Source organism: Protopterus annectens, chromosome 11.part0 (genome assembly GCF_019279795.1).
Source record: "Protopterus annectens isolate FY-2018-M chromosome 11.part0, PAN1.0, whole genome shotgun sequence".
Classification (NCBI taxonomy): Eukaryota; Metazoa; Chordata; order Ceratodontiformes; family Protopteridae; genus Protopterus; species Protopterus annectens.
In genome coordinates this window covers 908,468,712-908,489,205 of record NC_056745.1, presented here as the reverse complement: position 1 = coordinate 908,489,205, position 20,494 = coordinate 908,468,712, and the positions used below count along the sequence as shown (strand labels likewise).

General features: G+C 40.7%; 1 protein-coding gene across 2 annotated transcripts in view; it reads left to right on the top strand.

Annotated features, from left to right (window-relative positions):
* The window catches only part of USP6NL (USP6 N-terminal like), a 1,978,038-nt gene that overhangs the window by 1,523,933 nt on the left and 433,611 nt on the right, over window positions 1-20,494 (top strand). For both annotated transcript variants that reach the window (XM_044088303.1, XM_044088302.1), the window contains one exon: window positions 11,036-11,135. In XM_044088303.1, coding sequence (XP_043944238.1) covers window positions 11,036-11,135 — 100 coding nt within the window. The remainder of the gene's footprint in view (window positions 1-11,035; window positions 11,136-20,494) is intronic.

Below are 20,494 nucleotides of genomic sequence, written 5' to 3'. Positions count from 1 at the left end.
TGTTTTATACATGTTAATATTTTGTACAGCGTGAAACAGCATTTGCGATGCACACTGAGTGCTAATTTATATACGTATGTATGTATATATATATATATTTTATGTTTTGTTTTTATTTTTATTTTGGTCTTAGTAAGTTTCATTTTTTATTTATAGAGTCTTTGCTTAACAGCATTGTTAAGGTGGTAGATATATTGATCCCACCTAAGTTGATCAATTAACTGATTATTCAATTATCTATTGAAGTTGCTGCAATAAAAATGTTTTTTGAGAGGATGTGGGATAAATCTGAAGAAGCATGTCAGCAAGCATGTGAAAGCGCTTATTTTATTCATTAAACCTGGATTTTAAGTACGTTGTGGTGGTCGTGTCCAGTCTTTTTTCTCCAAGTATTTTTTCTTTCTGGGACGTGTACCTTTGGACGGTGGCTATACTTGGATATATCTTGACATATATAAATTATGGCTACCCTTTTAGGGGGCACCTGACATCTGGGGCAAGAAAAACTGAAGAAAATGTTGTCGGCTGCTTGTTTTATACCCCTGACGACCTGACATCAGGGAAGGGGCAACAGCAGCTGATGCAGGACCCAGGACTTTGGAATTCAGGTCGACTGAGGGCAACCTGCCAGCAGGATTACCCAAATGTAATGGCTGCAACAGTGAATACACTCGGAACATCTACATTTATGGTAAGTGTACACAACTTTTACTTTCTCTGCACTTTCCTTTGGCTTATCTACTGTGCCCAGGGTATTCACAAAGTGCCTAGCTGCAGCCATTGCTTTTTGCAGGCAGAGAAGTATTCAGATTTACCCATTCTTGGACGATTGCCTGATTCAGGTGGAAAGTCAGGAATTGCTACTACAGCATCTGTCATTTATAAAGCGACTTCTAATTTCACTGGGGTGCACCATCAACGAAAATAAATCACAACTTGTACCCTGCCAACAGATTGTATTTCTGGGAGCAAGCTTGAACACAGCTTCCCAGATGGCATTCCTCACTCCAGAGAAACAAATTTATTTGACAACTTACTTCAACCTATTGGCCACAAAGACCCAGCTATCTGCAAGGAAAATACTGCAAGCTTTGGGGTTCATGTCCTCTTGCATTCTGTTAATTCCATATGCAAGACTGCATATGAGGAAACTCACTGGTATCTAAAAAGTCAATGGTGTCAACATTCTCAGGACCTGGAAACAGTACTTCCTATCATTCCGTGTCTAAGGGCAGAGTTCCTTTGGTAAGCAGAGGCCTGCAACCACAACAAGAGACTCTCTTTCACTCTACCCCCTGCCGACCAAACCCTAACAACAGATGCATCAGACTATGCATGGGGGGCTCACATGGCAGGGCAGTGCATTCAGGGCAAATGGAACCCAAAGCAAATGCACCTGCCTATCAAACAAAAATAAATTTTAGTTGTACAGAATGCTCTGACAGCCTTCAAAGGCCTTATTCTTCCAGGATAACTATTGGTAACACCACAGTTATGTGGTACATAAACAAGCAGGGGGGGGACACATTCCTACCCACTCTGCAGACTAGCTATGGCTCTGTGGAACACAGCCTTGAGCAACCAAGTGCACCTACAAGCTCAGTTCCTGTCAGGCAAACTAAATTCACTGGCAGACTACTTAAGCAGAAATCTCATGGACCCACACGAATGGAAACTGGAACCTAAAATATTCAAACTTCTGGGGAACAGATGGGGGACACCAGAGGTGGACCTGTTTGCTTCCTCTCAGAACTATCAATTGAATAAATACTGCACCAGAACTCCCCACAGCCAAGCTTGGAAGGTGGATGCCTTGCCCTTTTACTGGGAAAGCCTCTCAGTCTATGCCTTTCCACCTCTGCCTCTCCTCTCGAGGGTTCTACTTAAGATCAAACAGGAGAAGCCAAGGGCAATCCTGATTGCACCAGACTGGCCATGCCAACACTGGTATCCTATTTTGTGCAGCCTGACAGTGCTACAACTATGGCACCTGCCTCGGACACCTTCCCTGCTGTCCCAGCAGGGGGGCCAAATTCTGCATCTTCAGCTTCAGACCCTGAACCTTGCAGCCTGGCTGATCCCCTGAGCTCACCTCTAGCAACCCTCAGTAAGCAGGTGCTGGATGCCATTCTTGAGGCAAGGAGGCCTAGTAATAGAAAATCCTATTCAGAAAAGTGGAAAAGATACTGTTCCTGGAGCCAGTCTCAAGGGATGGGCAAACTGTGCCCGGCTTACCTCATACTAGATTACTTAACAGAAATGCTCCACAAGGGCCTATTCTTCTCTTCATTTAAGATTCATACCTGTGCCATCTCAGCTCATTATAATACTGAGCCACCCCTCTTCTCTCATCCTCTGGTAAAACAGTTCCTTAGAGGGGCCAAAAATTTAAGACCCCAGGAGAGCTCCCACTCCAGCCTGGGACCTCAACTTTGTATTGAAAAAACGTACACTTCCCCCTTTGAACCAGGTGCTACAGCAGAGTTGAAATTACTCTCATGGAAAACAGCTTTACTTTTAGCCATCACTTCAGCGAGAAGCGTGTCTGAACTGCAAGCCCTTATGGCAGTGGAACCCTTCATTATCTTCCATGCGGACAGGGTTTCCCCTCAGGACTAACCCATTTTTTATGCCCAAGGTGGTGTATAGTGTGGCTTTAAACCAGTCCATTCATTTGCCTACTTTTTTCCCTAATCCTCAAAATAAAGGAGAAGGGGTACTGCATTCTCTAGACATGCACAGATAGCTTAGATTCTATTTGGACAGGACTAAGCCTCTCACAAACTCTGACCAGCTGCTAGTCAACTTTGCTGCAGAGACAGAAGGGAAGGCCTTTTCAAAGCAAACCATATCTAAATGGATAGCACACTGCATCCATTTGTGCTACAAGCACCATGGAAAACCTACCCACAGGGGATAAGAACACATTCCACTAGGGCTACATCTACTTCTACTGCATTTCTCAGAGGAGTCCCTACCAGGGACATCCTGGAAGCTGTGACCTGGAGCTCTGTACACACTTTAACCAAGCATTACCACTTGCCTATATTTTCTAAATCCAGAGCCGGATTTGCCACAGCAGTCTTACAGGGCCTGATTGCCAGGCCTAATGCTTCTTAATTTACCTCCACCCTTCCTTAGCTTTGGGAATCAACCCAAATGTGATGACTGCAACAGTGAAACATGAAGAACATAGTACAGTTGTGTACATTTACCATAAATGTAGATGTTCGAGTGTATTCACTGTTGCAGTCCTGGTTACCCTCCCTCCAGCCCCTTGATTGTCTTTGCTTTCAACTATCCTTTTTGGTTTGGCATATCTTATACTATGTGTATTTGCTTTTTGCTGGGGGTGTTCCACAGCTTTTTGCTGGGGGTGTTCCACACCATATAATTGCTTCCTATTTTGGGGGAGCACCTGACATCTGGGGCAAGAAAAACTGATGTAATGGCATCGGCTGCATGTTTTATACCCCTGAAGTCATGGAAGACGCGACAGCATTCGACGCAGAAATCCCAAGACTCTGGTATTAAGGCCGGCTGAGGGCTACCTGCAGGCAGATAACCCAAATGTGATGACTGCAACAGTGAGTATACTCGAACATCTACATTTATGGTAAGTGTACACAACTGTACTTTTTGTATTCCCTGCTCCTCAAGTGAAGATGCCTCATCAGGATGACAGTTGAACACATTATTCAGTATCTGTTCTGCTTGTCATGGTACGCGTTGCAGATGACATAGGTCTATACTGCTAACTTGAGTTGACATGCTTAGCCAGTGCATTATATCTCCTGCTTTGCTGTTCACCTTTTTCCAGGGGAAATTTGTGTGTCTTCTCAAGCATCTGTTTTCTTGTTTGATTGCAAACTATTGTTTTTGTCAACTGTGAATTTTAAATCCTGTTTCAAGCGTAACTCATTTCTTCGGTGAAAGTCAACCAAGACTGCATTTCTTTCCTTACTGATTGCATTTGCTCATCTGTATATCATAAAATCTAATATAGCAGTACATTAATATATTTGTCCACTTTAGTAAAATAAAGCGAATAAAAGAGATTGTTATTTTCTCCCTTCATTGCAGTTCAGTGTTAGTTAGCTCCCTGGGACTTTTATATGCAATTCTGAAAATATTGTTTATGCAGCCTATATGTATTGCCCTGAGTTTTATATTGTTAGGCCATCTAGGAAATTGTTCAAGCATATCTGTGAAGATTTGTATATGATTAAATCAAAATATTTTTGATGAATGCATTGTACAGGCATTATCTTTTTTGTGAAAAGTCTGTATTCAAATGTCTGGTTTTAAAAGAAATTAGTTCTCCTTATAGCGAGAAGCCTAGTGGTGGTGCTGCAGTAGCGTTGTCGCCTCACAGTATGACGTTGTCCTGTTCGATTCTCAGCTAGAACGTCTTCTGTGTGGAGACATGCGTGAATGGGCGTACCCGACCCCTAACCGGGAAAAGCCAAAAGACACAACACAACATAGCGAGAAGCCTATTGAAGAATTGCTGGTCTGGAAAGAGAACGTGGCAAGTAAAGCTAAATGTATGTTATGTACCTGGTAGTTATGATATGGAAACATTTTAAGGTCTTTTTAAGAAGGGTAGTGGTGCACTAATGAATGTACAAATGTGATTGGATAAAAGCAGAAATAGACAGGTTAATTGTACAGCAAGTTCCATTGTTGCGCAGTATGATAGAAGTCCTAGGTATAGCAACAAATGTAATTATTCTGTGTTTTATTCTTCATTGTTATTGTTTTTATTAAAGTGTATGTGTATTAATTTATTGCTGTTTTGGATTTTATATTGATGGTAGTTCAGCAACTGAATATCTTTGGTTTTGCCTCTGTTTGCGTCAGTGTATTATCTTTTAATACCTCTGCTTATAAGTCATTGTCAGTGCATCTCTGAAATTATTGCACTTTATTATGTCATTTTAACTGTAGCTAATACCAAAAGAGTCTCTATCTCTTAACAAAAGTCTTCATGCCTTTCTGGCATACAAAGTTCTACATCGTTCTTGGTGTTTATTTCCTCACAGTGTGTTGTACACACTCCCCCATTATATGACTGTGGATTTGGTATACATAAGTAAGGGTGAAGCCTCCCCAACCCTGCCCCACACACACATGGAGTCTTCATTGATTTATGTATTTTATTTATTTATTTTGCTATTGAAACTACAGCCATTTAATTTTTACAAAGGTGTATTGAAACTATTCAATTGTCTCTATGCATTTAAGAAGGTTGTTGACCCACAGGAAGCTGGTCTGTATTATGTAGGATCATAGTTCCTATACCATTCTGACAAGTATCTACTTCCAATACAGTTGTTTTAACATCTTAGTATTCTGGCACTTTAAATCTGTAACTTGTTTCTTAACTTTTGCAAATTATTTTCATGCTCATAGTTGCTTGCCTAGGCTGCATCTTTCTCTAACTGCTTTCTTGCATGGATAGTTATTCCAGGCATGTTAGTTGCAAGTTTTGCAAGATACTGTATCATTCCTGCAGACTGCTTCTATTCTCGTTTACCTGCTGGTTTTAACATTTGCACAATTTTATTGGATTTTTTTTTTTGTATCAGACTTTGGTAGCCCTGATGTTTTTTAATTTGAAATTGTGCTGTGTTTCTGTGTCTGTTTTTGTTTAGCAGCTGGAGGAGTCTCGTGATATTTTGTTCTTGCATTTGACCCAACACAAATTCATCAGTTATGTTTACAGTACCTTCCAAACTTCCATTTACCCGGGCAGTAGCTCTGTGGAATGCTTTTGGTGTTGATAAAATACAAAATAAACACTTAAAGACCTAGTATCTTCTTAATATTGTATTAAATGTGCAACATTCTCAGCTTTCCTTCATCTTAGTTTTTCTGCCAGATCTCAGGTTGGCATCTAGCACCAAAACGAACCATGGTTTGGTTGAAACCACTTCTTCAGCTATATGCAAGGGCTAGTACTTTAGCAATAACTGATGATGGTGTGGTATATTGAAGATTTACCCATGGTTGGTATGGTATAATCACAAGCGCAAAGCCCAAGTGATTAAATATAGCCAACTGTGGGTAAATCTTCAATATGCCAAAACATGGAGTCTGTTATTGCTATTATACAATGACATTATTTAAGAAAAAAATGCTTTTCTTAAATGATGTCTGTGTATAATGGCCCTGTGGTGCCCTTGCTTGTTTTCTTGGGGCTTTTCTGATGTACTGCCCATGCATATTGGACTTGCATTCCCTCACTTGCGCAGTACCTTAGTGCTGTGTAGAGGAAACAATGGAGAAAGGAAGATCTCTATTGCTTTTTTTTTTTTTTTTTAATTAAGAAAAACGAAACTGTGAGACTTTTAACATTGAGGAGATACGGGACAGTGAAAATAAAAGGATAATCAGGTAAGTTTCTTTAGTTCTGCAGAACGTACCTGATTATCCTTTTATTTTTCTTTGTGCCATCTCCCTTGTTCATTTGAGGTCTTCGGCTTTATACATTTATTTAAAAAAAGAAAGAAAATTTAAATTTTTATGGGATGTACTTATGGAAAAAAATCCCAGCGACCGGACCTTTTTCTATTGGTATATTCTTGGATTTACAAAGGGCACACTGGTTGGGCTGACCAATCAGCATTCTCCTTTTTGAAGATTAATGGCCAGTCATTGTCTAATTACCTTTATCTACCTACCTGTACTTTGTTGACTGGGTTTGTCCCACTAAGCTAGTAAGCTCTTTTCAGGGGAAACATGAAGCAGTATTTCTGCTATTGTTGGAAATTTGGCCAAAACACTAGGGACTTTCCCTACTCTTCAACAAATGCTGATGGATCCTTTACATCCACCTGAGTTACCACCAACTCAAGAAGATGGGACCTCGGTTCAACATCTTATCCTAAGGATGGCATATTCAGAAGTACTTCATGCCCTTAATGCTGCACTGCAGTTTAAGCAGCCAATCTCCTGGAGCATGACTAGAACACACACAGCCTTCAGGTCTCCCAGCACTAAAGGTGAGTGTGTTTCCTGTTGCACCACTGACATTGCTAGTTTATTTGGATTTTGTGGACCATCACAAATGTGAATGCTGTTGTGCATCACATTAGTAGTTGTACTAGTCAACATTTTTTTGCCGTAATAATTTCTTACTGACAGCTAAGTTTGTCATTCAGTTTCATTCCTGCTCAGTTCTATTCCCAAGACATACTGATACCATACCTTGATGCATGTATCACGGGCATAACATCCTGATTTTACTCTTATGATATTCTCCTGAAAGCTTTCTAAGTCTGTAAAAAATCATGGTCATGAACGATGTTGCTGCTATGGTTCTGCACAGTATTCAAGATGGTCCTATGAATATTTTTTATCAATTTACAACTGCTGACTACTGTTATCCCATTTTGTTTGCTGCAGTTATTTCTTAATGACAGATGAGCTTTTCATCCAATTCAGTTCTTGCTCAGTTCTACTTCTGAGACCTACTGATACTTTCCCTGTAGAATTCATCATGGACATAATTTCAGGATTTTACTCTTGTGTGGTAGTCTGCTAGAAATTTCCTAAACCTGTAAATAAATCAGCAATGTTATGAAGGATATTTAACCAAACCTAATTACTACCTGACAGTGTGGTATTGCTTACTTTTGACAATTCAGACCATCTGATTCCTTTTCAGAGTTCAAAATTTAGTCTCTTTTCTCCTATCTGTTCAACTTGCACAGTTTTTCTAAAATGTGCAGTAACTGGACCTGGTAAGGGTGGCTGTGGTGGTGCAGCGGTTAGCATTGCCGCCTCACAGCAAGAGGTTTTGTGGTTCGATTCTCGGCTGGGGTGCCTTCTGTGTGGAGTCTGCATGTCTTCCCTGCAGTCGCGTGGGTTTCCTCCCATATCCCAAAGACATGATACAGGTGGATTGGACACACTAAATTGGCCCTTGGTGTGAGTGTGTGCATGTCTGTGTGTGCCATCTGTGGAAGGTTGGTTGTCAGGCTGGCAACTTGACACCATAAAACTCGGCTGCCAATTGTTCTGTGAACCATTGTTCCATTGTGGCAACTCCTTATGTGAAAAGAAGAGGTTATGAAGGATATTGTTGATGTGGCTATGGACAGAATTCAGGTTGTTCTTGTGACTGTTGTTGTACACATGTATCTGTTGACTTTTCTGTATCTGCGTATAAGACAGAGCAGGTGCCATTGCAGTTGTGGTAGCTAGGAAGGAAGCTGATGGTAGTAGTGTGTTGGGTATTGTATTGGATCATGTTTTGTCAGATGTAACCTTCTAGAAAAGACTCCAGTTTATGGATGTTATAAGACATGTAAATTGACATTTAGATTGACTTTAATGTTGTGTTGAAAGCTTTTTTGTGTTGGGATTGCTGACATTTACAAATACCAATTTAAAGAAGTTGCAACTTGTGTCATTTTGGAGGAGTTAGATCTCTCGTACTCTGTATTAGTCTAGGTGAGTCTGAGGTGGAAGAGGAATTGGAGGAGCAATAGGTGTAAGATGCTTTATAATGCAACAGGACAAAGACAGTTGAGATATTTCATTTGTCTCTTTTGAGTATAAATGTTTAAAAGCTATATTATGTTTAAAGTGGAACTTTGAAATGGAATATTCTGGAGAGATGGCACACAATTTTTGGGTTTAACCTGGAGATGCCTAAGTAAATAGGCTGTCCACTATTATCACTTAAGTCAGTTTTTGCTAAGAAGGTTTAGTTTTTGTAGCAGCCAGTGTACTGTAAGAAACAGCACATGTAATTTATTGTGAGAAGCTATATTGATGGACATTTAAAAGAAGGGACTGCAAAAGGTAGCTTTACCTTTAGTTTAATTTTGGATTATAGCTGCAGCCATATAGATTAATGATGCATTCTATTAAGTTCTGTTTGAGTTCAGTTGTACTGAAAGATGCAATTCCTGTGATAAAGTAAAGTTTTAAGTATGAACTGCAGTTGCAATAAATAGTGTGTGGACATTGAGAAATTGCATTATATAGCTACTATTTACAGCTATGTTTCTAACAGTGCCTTGCTGTACATTGTGACGTTTTTATTTCAGTGATAAGTCTATTTGTATTGCATTTAGCTTGTTTTACTGTGATGCTTTATAAATATGCATGATGATTTAACAGCCATGATAAAGTTATTACTCCAAAAGAATGTTGTAACTGCACTGTAAGGATACTATTTGTTACAGATCGGGCATCCATTATGAGTATTATTCTTGTTTAAATTTTAGAGCGTTTGACAGTTATGGGATTTGGAATTGGTATTGCTTTGACTAGGCAGTGCCTTAAAATGGCTTTTTGATCATGGAATGTAATGAGAGTATGAGTGTGTTTATATGGAGAATGTCTAAAGATGCAAGTCTTAGTTTTATAGAGTGAATGTTGTTACTTATGTATTTACATATGAAAAGCAGTAAAATGTTCAGTGAGAGATGTACATTTAGCTAAAATAATGACTGCTGCTAAGGATACTGGTATTGTTAACTAGATGAATACGGAGACGTTAACCATATTAGACTTGAGTGAATCTTTTTCTTCAGATGAGTGGAAATATTAGGACATTTGAAGCTTAAATATTTAGAATTTGATGGTAATGAGAATGGAACAGAGCGAGAATTGTTCAAGCGAGGAAATGAGAGGATGGACCAAGAGTGACTTGGTAAAAAAAGGATACATGGAGGTAGTTGTGCTGGTCTGCCTTAAGTGACAAGCTTGAGTGAAAGAGCAGAAAATAAACTGAACTGTCTTTTGTGTTTTTGGTCTTTCAAGTTTTTGTTGTAAACAAGAGAGATTTTACCTGTCTGGCCTGTTTGGTTTGTGGTGGGCAAACTAGATGAAAAAGCTGACACTGGCAGTTTTATTTTTTGGAGGTTGCATATGTGTTTGTTTATTCTGATACTTTAAGAGCAATAAATCCTTAAGTTTAAGAAGTGATTGCTGTTACTGCTGGACATTGTGATCTCATACTTTGAGCCCCCGCATACAGCTGTAGTAGGTAGCAAGCAAAAACAACCTTGAATAAGCATGCTCAAGTTGGAGAAAAATTGAAGTAGAAATTCTGCTTTACGCACACGAAAGAAAACCACCACCTAACAAACCTTCTTCACTAGAAATAAGAAAAGACAAAACTAGAAATTCCATATTAAGTACCTGAAGGGAAACCATTTTGTTCTATGTGCATTTTCACTCTGTGCCTGCCAGCCAGCATCAAGTCTCTTTCTATCAACCATGTCCAGTTATTCCCCTCTCTTATGTATTCCTCAGTAAGGGTAAGAGCTGGCCCAGGAAAGCAGTCATAGAAGCATATTCAGCAGTGGTTTTTGCCCTGCTGACATTCCAGGAATGGGTATGCATGTGTTTTATTCATAAACCCCTTCCCTTGGTGAGAGGGCACACGATCAGCATTATCACAGAAACATAGTGTCCTCCAATGCAATTGCATGCTCCCGTTCACTCAAAATGAAAGCTGCTGCTGGAAGAGCTTGGTGGCTGAATACCAATCACTGAGAACACCTCCTGAAATACACCCCCTCAAAGAGATTGTGGAACTGGATGGCATCAGATGGCCCCAAACCCTACCAGCTCTGTCAAGTGCCCAAGCTGCTAATCGATGTCATGTTGCGGCAGACGCTGTCAGGGTTTTCTTCCTCTACTCAACCATGAATTGTGAAGGGGAAACAGTTTTAATAGTGCATATGTCTTCACTAGAGATTTTTATTGTAACTGTGAGAATGTTCTCTGGAAATTTGTGAAAATGAACTAAACTCTTTAACAATAATGGCCTAAACAATGCAGAGAAGTACAGATGTAGTCAAGCAAATTCAGCACAAAGTATGGTAAAAAAAAGTATGTTAATGTTTGTCATACAAATATTTTCAGAAATAAAAAGGTGTATTTGATATAAGTGATTCAAAATCTGAAATGTTTTGCCTGTCCTCCTTCAAGCAGTCATTTGTAATTTTGAAGCTGACTTGTGTATTACCGGTTTCACTACTTTGAGTGTCATCTCTGTTTTGTTTTGCAGACTCCCTTTACACTGACTCTTAGGATCTGGGATATCTACATATATGAAGGGGAAAGAATTCTTACTGCCATGTCTTACACTATTCTCAAGTTGCACAAAAGTAAGAAATTATTGTTCTGGTTTTCTAATTTTCTTGTTTTAAGTGCCTTAAAATGTAGCACATTTAATCAAGCATATGCAGCAGGTGTTATATGACCCCAGGTAAACATCTCAGCTTCACTGTAATTGCCCTGCTCAGATTTATGTGCTGTCTTTTAGAAGCACCTTACTTTATAAAAAATTATAGTAGTGCATTTGCTTCTAAACCATAACACATTGCAAGGTACAGACTGCATACAAAGGTGCATCATTAAATCACACTTTTCATGCTGATTTCTTTTTTATAGACTTCAATAAAAAAAATCACTGTTTTTGAAAAGGAACACAACCTTTTTTTTGCAAATGTAATTTGAATATGTGGTAATGACTGCTTTGCAAGGCTATTAGTATGTTGCAGAAGCAGGCATGAAAATATCTTGACCTTAGAAGAGCAAACAGTGCTGCATAGAGGTCATTTAATTTCAGAGTTAAAAGGCTGCCTTACCACTGTCCATTTATTTCTTGTACTATGGTAATAAGCTAGAATTTGTTAATAAGGTGTGAGATCTTAACATTATTCCCGACTCATTGCTTGTTAGGACTCCGTGTCAACTGTTGTAAAGTCATCTTATTTCCATATGGGAAACATTTCCATAATTAAGCACCTGGTATATCAAGCTGAACTCTAGGTTATTGTTCATACCCTAGTATCTTTCAGACTGGTTACTGCAGTGCCTTATGCCTAGGGCTGCCCAATCGTAAACATGATCAATTACAGATGGTGCAGAACTCAGCAGTTAGGCTACATACTGGTATGCAACTTTACCAGCATATTATATTGTTCTGCATAGCCCCCAGTGACTTCCTGTTCGATAAAGGCTCATCTGTAAGATCATTATGTTGGTCTGTCTCTCTACTCACAACCTGGATCTGTGGTACTTGAAGGAATTTGTTGTACCTTACTGCCCTAGCTGCGTTTTGCATTTAGCTTCTCCAAGAGTGCTCATTGCTGGCTGCCTTCAAACTGGCACTTAAGTCATACCTCTTTGATATGGCATTTGATGAGATGGGATGAATATAGTCATTAATCTCATTTATTATTTTATGATATATATATATATATATATATATATATATATATATATATATATATATATATATACACACACACACACACATGTACGGATCTACCTCGTAATATCAAAAATGCTGAGACGAGAGTCACGAAAGTTAAAATGCCAAACCGCATAAGTTTTCCCAGGCCAAGTAAAGACTCACCCAGTACCACATTAAAACACACTGGACTATCTAAAACCCAACTAGGTGGGGGGCTGCACCCCCCACACCTCCCTAACTGTATATACCAACTCTGGGATTGCACTCCAGTGAGAAAAAGGACATGATCGGCACGTTGGGCAAGTGTTTACTTGCCCTGGGAATACTTGCGCGGTTCAGCATTTTAACTTTCGTGATTCTAATCTCGGCATTTACTTATATATATATATATATATATATATATATATATATATATATATATATTTAAGCTTTAATTCATGTTGTTAGTAACTTTATTGCTACTGGTGTTTTGTGTGTTTTATATATGTGTGTGTGTGTATGTATATATATATATATATATATATATATATATATATATATATATATAAGCGTTAATGCATGTTGTTAGTAACTCCATTGCTACTGATGTTTTGTGTAAGAACACCTAAATAAACTTGAACTTGAAGTCTAATCGTCTTTTGTTTTAGGGCTTAGTATGTCGTGGATTAAGCATAAGATGTATTCAGCTATCCCAGAGCTGTGCCATCTCCTGATCTGGTGCCCCCTCATCCTTAAGTTTAGGACCAAAAAAAAGTCCTTTTCTGCTTTTAAAACTGTGACAAACCACTTGTAAGCAGCTTAGACCACATGTAAAGTGCTGAAGCACTTCAGTCTTAACTGTAAAAGCAGTATTGGCATTCATTTATTGAACATGGTATGGGTGTGAATTCCGATACTGCACTACCATTTGGATTAGAGTCTGCATCTACAATCTCCCCACCCTAGCTACCCCTCTGAGTTATCCCTTTGTAAATGTTATAAGTGACACTGTAATTCACCTGAAGACTGTATAATTTGACTAGATTGCAGGTGCATATCATTCCCTCTGGAGCATGGAGCTTTGTAAAAGCTGAAGCAGTTACTACTTACATCTTTTTTATTTTCAGCTGAGTAAAGCAAATTTGCTTTGATACAATTTTTCATTCCTCATTCCTTATTTTCTTAGGTGGAGAAAGCTTCTGAGCTTTTGTTTAGGACCTAAATGTCATCAAAAAATAACTTGCCAGGAAAGGGGTCCTTTGTGTGTTGCTGTTGTGTTTAGATACTATGAATGATTCAAAATGCCGTGTGTGTTGCTGTTGTGTTTAGATACTATGAATGATTCAAAATGCCGTGCTGTATCTAACGGTTTTAATAATTCTGTCTTTGCTTATCATATGAAGGCTCCCTAGCAAGTGAGAAATAACGTTTTGGAAGAAGCAGTGCTTGCCTGATCAGCCTGTCATCAAAAATGTTGTTGACACCTTTCTTGTTCCAGTAGTCACTAACTGAAAAGACACAGACTTAACTCCTCCTCCTGGGTTCAAGAAATCCATTTTTCACCTAAAGAATCCCAGTAAATGCTATTGTGCCACAGGCATGTTTAATTGCTCTTTCACAGGCTTACTCATCTTCATCCAGGAAAACTCATCTGTTACCACTTTTCACTGTTTTTCACATGATAGGGCACTTTTCAAAGTTTCTGTAGTTTTTCATATTCCCCTTTTCAGTGGCTTACTGGTCTCCCATTATCACATCTAGTTGGGGTCTCTGTTCTGTCCTACATTGCGGAGTATCATTGTAATTGTGCCTTCAGTTCTAGTGGCAAAATTAGTACCAGATTCATTACAGGCTCTGTTAAGGCCTTTCTTGGGAACCAGATATCCTTTATTAAAGTGAAGTGTTTTTCTGGGTACATGTCAAAAACTTGACATTCATAAATGTCGGGTGACATAAAATTGAAACATAAATGTTGGCACTGGAAATGCAGAGCTATAGGAGTAACTGTAAGCCTAGTGTGTGTGATCACGGAATGGTGGGGTTCAGAGAATTTGCCCTTTCTCCATTGTAATGTGATCTGGAAGTTCGTATATTTAATTAGCAAAGAGTGTTGGGGTGATTTGGGGACTTGGCCCTACAAAAAAGCTGTTTTTAGTGGGTTTTTTGTATTTCAGTTTTAACCTCCAGGATATGTTGGTGTTTTATCACTTGACATTTCAAATGGCATGAATCCATTTTTCCTGCTCAGCTGCAAAACTACCAGATGCTGTGACTCACAAGGTGGACCAGAAGGTGATATCAACACAAATGGAGGCTCTTTCTGTGGACATGCTCTTGAAAGAAGCCATCCTTTATCTTTGGATAAGTCATACAATAAAGAGAAATGTAGCAAGCTTCAGAAGTCCCTTCAAGGCTTCAATTTTCTCTTTCGTGTCTCCCTATTTGGGGCATACTTCTAGGGTCATTGTGATCCCTGATTTAATTCCATAGAGCACAGCTTTTGTTGGCAATTTCAGGATGATAGAAGGATGTTATGGATTTCTAAGATGTCATCCAAGGATAAAGTGCAAAGCCATTCCCTGCATTTTTGTATCTGTCCAATGTTCATCGTGTTTCACTGTTGCAGTGTACTCTTGGGTTATCCTGCTGGCAGGCTACCCGCGGTCGGCCAGAATTCCAAAGTCTAGGTCCAGCGTCGGTTGCTTTCGCCTCCTCCCTGATGTCAGTGTGCCAGGGGTATAAAAGATGCAGCCAACGCCATTTTCTTCAGTCTTTCTTGCCGCGCGGTTCCCGAAGCAAAAGCAGTTCGCAAGTGCCGGTCGGCCGACTCCTGAGATTTTCAAAGCTGAATTTCAGAACCGAAGTCTTCATTAAAGCTAAGTACCCCGTTGAAACTTTTTCTTGCTCCAGACCAATGTCAGAAAAAGTTAACAATTGTATTTCTTGTGGGAAGCAAATACCTCATAAGGATTTTCACTCTTACTGTATTCCTTGCCTAGGCCCTGATCACAACGTTGCTAGCTGTCGGTTTTGTGCTAGATTCAACCAACGCACTATCAAGCGTCTGTTCGATTTTGCATTTCATTATTTTGGCCGACGATTTAATTACATAATGCCGGCAGAACAGCCGACTACCGGAGTTTACAAAAAACGCAAGGACAAGGATAGGCATCCAAGATCCAAAACCTACGACAAAGCCTCTTTTAGGCCAGTCGCCGGTTCCCAATGAGGCGCTTTCACAGCTCCCTGGCACCCACTACCTCAGAGCCGCAAGCCACTACCGACTCCCACATGGAGCCGACTGGGCCTCTGGAAACTCGAGGTATTGGACACTCGGAAATCAATCCCTCAGATGGGTCCAGAGCCGCTGAGCAGGCATCGGCTTCTGAGGGTGTCTTCAGACCTACACAACTATATATTAAGCCATCCTCAGCTTCAAAGACAAAGACTAAAGCAGCTCTAAAGACAAAGAAACAAGTACAGCATGCTCCTATTCAGACTTCCATGCCTAAAAAACAGATGCTCAAAATGGCCGAAGACCTAATTACTTTGATCAGGGGCTCCCATCCCCCTCCTGATAAGAGGCCTAGGCAAGAGACAGAGTATGATTCTTCTGATCAGGTATCTATTTCCTCTGATTCCTCTTCTGAACAGGATTACTCCATGCTTCCCTATGAGGATTCTGATGCTGAAGAATCCATTCCTTCAGCCTCTCCTTCTGAGGACTATTCTTCTGGGGAAACACTGCATACTGTGAGGGAGCATTTCGATTGGGAGAGTCAAGAATATTCGGAGTCTAAGAAAGGGCTCAGAGACTTCCTGCTTCTTCCTCAGCACAGACCCCTTGCCATTCCACCTGTTCTAGACATTGTAGATGATGAATTTTCAGAGTCCGGACTGTCCCCTGACTCTTTACCCCCTGCACCTGCTAAGCCAGACAGATACTACAGGGTTCCAGATTCTCATAAATTCCTATATAAAAACCCCGCTGCTGACCCAGAAACTATCTCTCAGGGTCCCAGGGGGGTTAAGGCTTCCACTGCAAAAAACCCTGTCCCCTCTGATAGGGATTCTAGGGCTCTAGACAGATGGGGGAAAAAAGTATACACTTCTGCCACCCTGGCTGTAAGGGCTTTAAATTGTCAATTTCATACGCTTAAATATCAGCAATATTTAATGTCATTACTTAAACAGAAAATGTTGACAAATACTGAATGTTCAGAGAACAAGGAATTGCAGGATTTATTACATGCAACTGAACAAGTGGGAAAGCATACTTTGCGATGTGGTTATGATTCACTGGAGGCCTCTTGCAGGGCCGCTGTTACAGGTTCTGTTATTAGAAGGCATGCTTGGTTAAAGGAACAAAATCTGCCTGATCATGTTAAAGCAAAATTATTAGATGCACCATTACAGCATTTGTTTGGTACTAAAGCAGAAGAGGTGTTGAAAAAAATGGAGGATAAAACAGAATCCATGCAGATAGTCAAGGATTTCTTACAGGTATAGCCACCCAGGTTTAGCAGGAACTGGCCTTCTAAAAATTGGTCCTTTCCAGTCTCAGACAGACCACAAAGAGGCAGATACAGGAGTCCCAGAGGCAGATCTCAGCCACAAGGCTCATACAGGCCTAAACAGTTATGTGCTCCTACCTCCAAAAGCAGAGAAGACAAATCACAGCCTTATAGGAAACAGTCCCAATGACTTTCCTCTACCAGTTCCAAGCAGTTTTCTTTTGACAGCCCCCTTAGGGGGAAAACTAGCACTTTTTTCATCAAATTGGCAAATGGTTACCCAAGACAAATGGGTTCTGAACATAGTGTCCAAAGGCTACAGGTTCCATTTTCACACTCTACCAAGGTCAAAGGGTATGCCAGACCTGCCACGCAATCAATGGGCAGAGGCACAAAAACAAATTACAGCCCTCATGGACATGAGGGCCATTCAGCAAGTACCACAACAAGAACAAGGGCAAGGATTTTTCTCCAGAGTTTTCCTAGTACCCAGGAAGGACAAAACCTGGAGACCAATTCTGGACCTATCTACACTAAATACGTTTCTGGAAGTTCCAAAATTCAAGATGTTGACTCTTCAGCAGCTACTACCCATGCTGGGCAAGAGGGCTTGGCTAGTAACTCTGGACTTAAAAGAGGCATACCTGCATGTCCCAATCAGACAATCTTGCAGAAGATACCTCAGATTCATAGCTGGCTCAATGCATTACCAATTCTCTGCACTGCCCTTTGGCTTATCTACTGCGCCCAGGGTCTTTACAAAATGCCTGACACCAGTAATTGCGTTTTGCAGACAAAAAGGAATTCAAATATATCCCTACTTGGACGACTGCCTAATTCAAGCAGAGAACAAAGACACTTTCCTAAAGCATCTGGTGTTTGTAAAAAGATTACTAATTGGCCTAGGGTATACAGTAAACGAAAATAAATCAAAACTAGTGCCCTCTCAAGAGATAATATTCCTGGGTGCAAGCTTAAATACAACTGCCCAGATGGCTTATCTCACGCCAGACAAGCAAAAACAACTGACTACTTACTTCAAGAATTTGGCAACAAAAACCGACTTATCTGCAAGGAAAATCCTGCAGGCCTTGGGTTTCATGGCATCCTGCATTCTACTAATTCCATATGCCAGACTGCATATGAGGAAGCTACAGTGGTATCTGAAAAGTGTTTGGACTCCGCATTGCCACAGCCTGGAGACAGTAATTTCACTCATTCCCTGCCTACAACAAGAGTTTCGATGGTGGGCAGAAGCCTGTCACCACAGCAAGGGTCTGCCATTCAGTTTACCCACAGCCAGACAGACACTGACAACAGATGCATCAGATTATACCTGGGGGGCCCATATGGCAGGAAAACGTATCCAGGGCACATGGCCTGCAAACCAGATGCATCTTCACATGAATCAAAAAGAGATGCTAGCTGCTCAAAATGCCCTGACAGCTTTCAAGGACCTACTTCATCCAGGACAATTACTGATAAAGACAGATAACACTACGGTCATGTGGTACATAAACAAGCAGGGAGGTACTCATTCCTACCCCCTCTGCAGACAAGCAATGACCTTATGGGACACAGCATTGGCTTTTCAAGTTCACCTGCAAGCACAATTCCTGCCAGGAAAAGCAAATACTCTGGCAGACGAACTAAGCAGAAACCTCATGAATCCCCACGAATGGAAACTGGATTCACAAATCTTCTGGATGATAATAAGGAAATGGGGATGCCCAGACATAGATCTATTTGCCTCCCCTCACAACTGTCAACTGCAGAGATTTTGCACAAGGATTTACCACAAGCAAGCATGGAAAGTGGACGCCCTATCCTTAAGCTGGAAAAATCTAACAGTATATGCTTTTCCCCCATTAGGTCAGACAAGAGAAGCCAAAAATGATTCTGATTGCACCAGACTGATCACACTAGCACTGGTACCCAATCCTAAAGAGCTTGTCTCAAGGTCCAGCATGGATATTGCCTCAAACTTCTCATTTACTGACCCAACAAAACAATCAGATCCTGCACAGCCAACTCAGGACCTTAAATCTGGCAGCATGGCGGATAATGTAGCCATTCAGAACACTCCTCTTTCAAAAGCTGTTATGGATGTTATCTTGGAGGCCAGGAGGCCCAGTACCAGAAAATCTTATGCAGAAAAGTAGAAGAGATTTTGTGCTTGGAACCAGGAACAAGGCATTGACACGTCTATACCAAACATTCCTCAGATTCTACAGTACCTAACTGAGATGCTGAACAAAGGCCTTTCTTTCTCCTCAATTAAGATTCATGCCTCTGCCATTTCTGCACATTACAATACGGAACCACCTATCTTTTCTCATCCTTTAATAAGACAGTACCTCAGAGGGGCCAAAAACATTAGGCCTCCAAGGAGAGCACCAATTCCAGCCTGGGACCTCAATTTTGTTTTGGAAAAACTCACACTGCCTCCTTTTGAGCCAGCATCAACAGCGGATATTAAATTCTTATCCTGGAAAACAGCTGTGCTCCTAGCCATAACCTCTGCAAGGCAAGTCTCGGAGTTACAAGCACTCATGGCTGTGGAACCTTTCATCATTTTTCATCCAGACAGGGTTTCTCTGAGGACAAACCCTACATTTATGCCTAAGGTGGTGTCCAGTGTGGCCCTCAGTCAAACCATTTACTTGCCTACCTTTTACCCAAATCCACAGAACAAGGGTGAGAAAATTCTACATTCCTTGGATACACACAGGCAGTTACGCTTCTACTTGGACAACACTAAAGCTTTCAGAAAGACTGAGCAACTTTTAGTATCATATGCTGCAGAGGATCACAAGGAAAGGCTGTCTCAAAACAGACTATTTCTAAATGGATAGGCCATTGCATCTGTTTCTGCTATTCCCAACATGGCAAATCAGTGCCTAAGGGCATTAGGCCTCATTCCACCAGAGCAGCAGCCACTTCAGCAGCCTTCCTCAGAGGAGTACCAACCAAAGACATCTTAGAGGCTGCAACTTGGAGTTCACTGCACACTTTTACAAAGCACTACCACTTACCTCTCTACTCTAAATCCAAAGCAGGCTTTGCCACTGCAGTTCTGCAGGGCCTCATAGCCTCTCCTAATCCCATTTAGCCCAGCCACCCTTCCTCAGCTTTGGGATTCAACCCAAGAGTAATGACTGCAACAGTGAAACACGATGAACATAGTACAGTTGTGTACCTACTATAAATGTAGATGTTCGAGTGCATTCACTGTTGCAGTCCCGGTTACCCACCCACCATCCCCCTTCTCTTTGCTGGGATTTATCTGCATTTCTCTATCCTATACAACCTTTTTGGTGTATTTGCTTGTAGATGAAGGAAATTTTATTTTTGTGTGTGCATTTCTTTTTGATATATTTTTCAGCCTACCTATTTGGGGCACCTGACATCTGGGGCAAGAAAAACTGAAGAAAATGGCATCGGCTGCATCTTTTATACCCCTGGCGCACTAACGTCAGGGAGGAGGCGACAGCAACCGACGCCAGGCCTAGACTTTGGAATTCTGGCCGACTGCGGGTAGCCTGCCAGCAGGATAACCCAAGAGTAATGACTGCAACAGTGAATACACTCGAACATCTGCATTTATGGTAGGTACACAACTGTACTTTCCTCTACCTTGGATTGTCTCTCTCCCCATTATTGCTTTCTATTTAAAGGCCATTGAAAGTGGCATGAAAGCACACAAGTGGATGGCTCCCTTTGAAGGCAAGACAGATGGAAGGGAAATTATCCAGCCTTTTTGCAGTGGTCA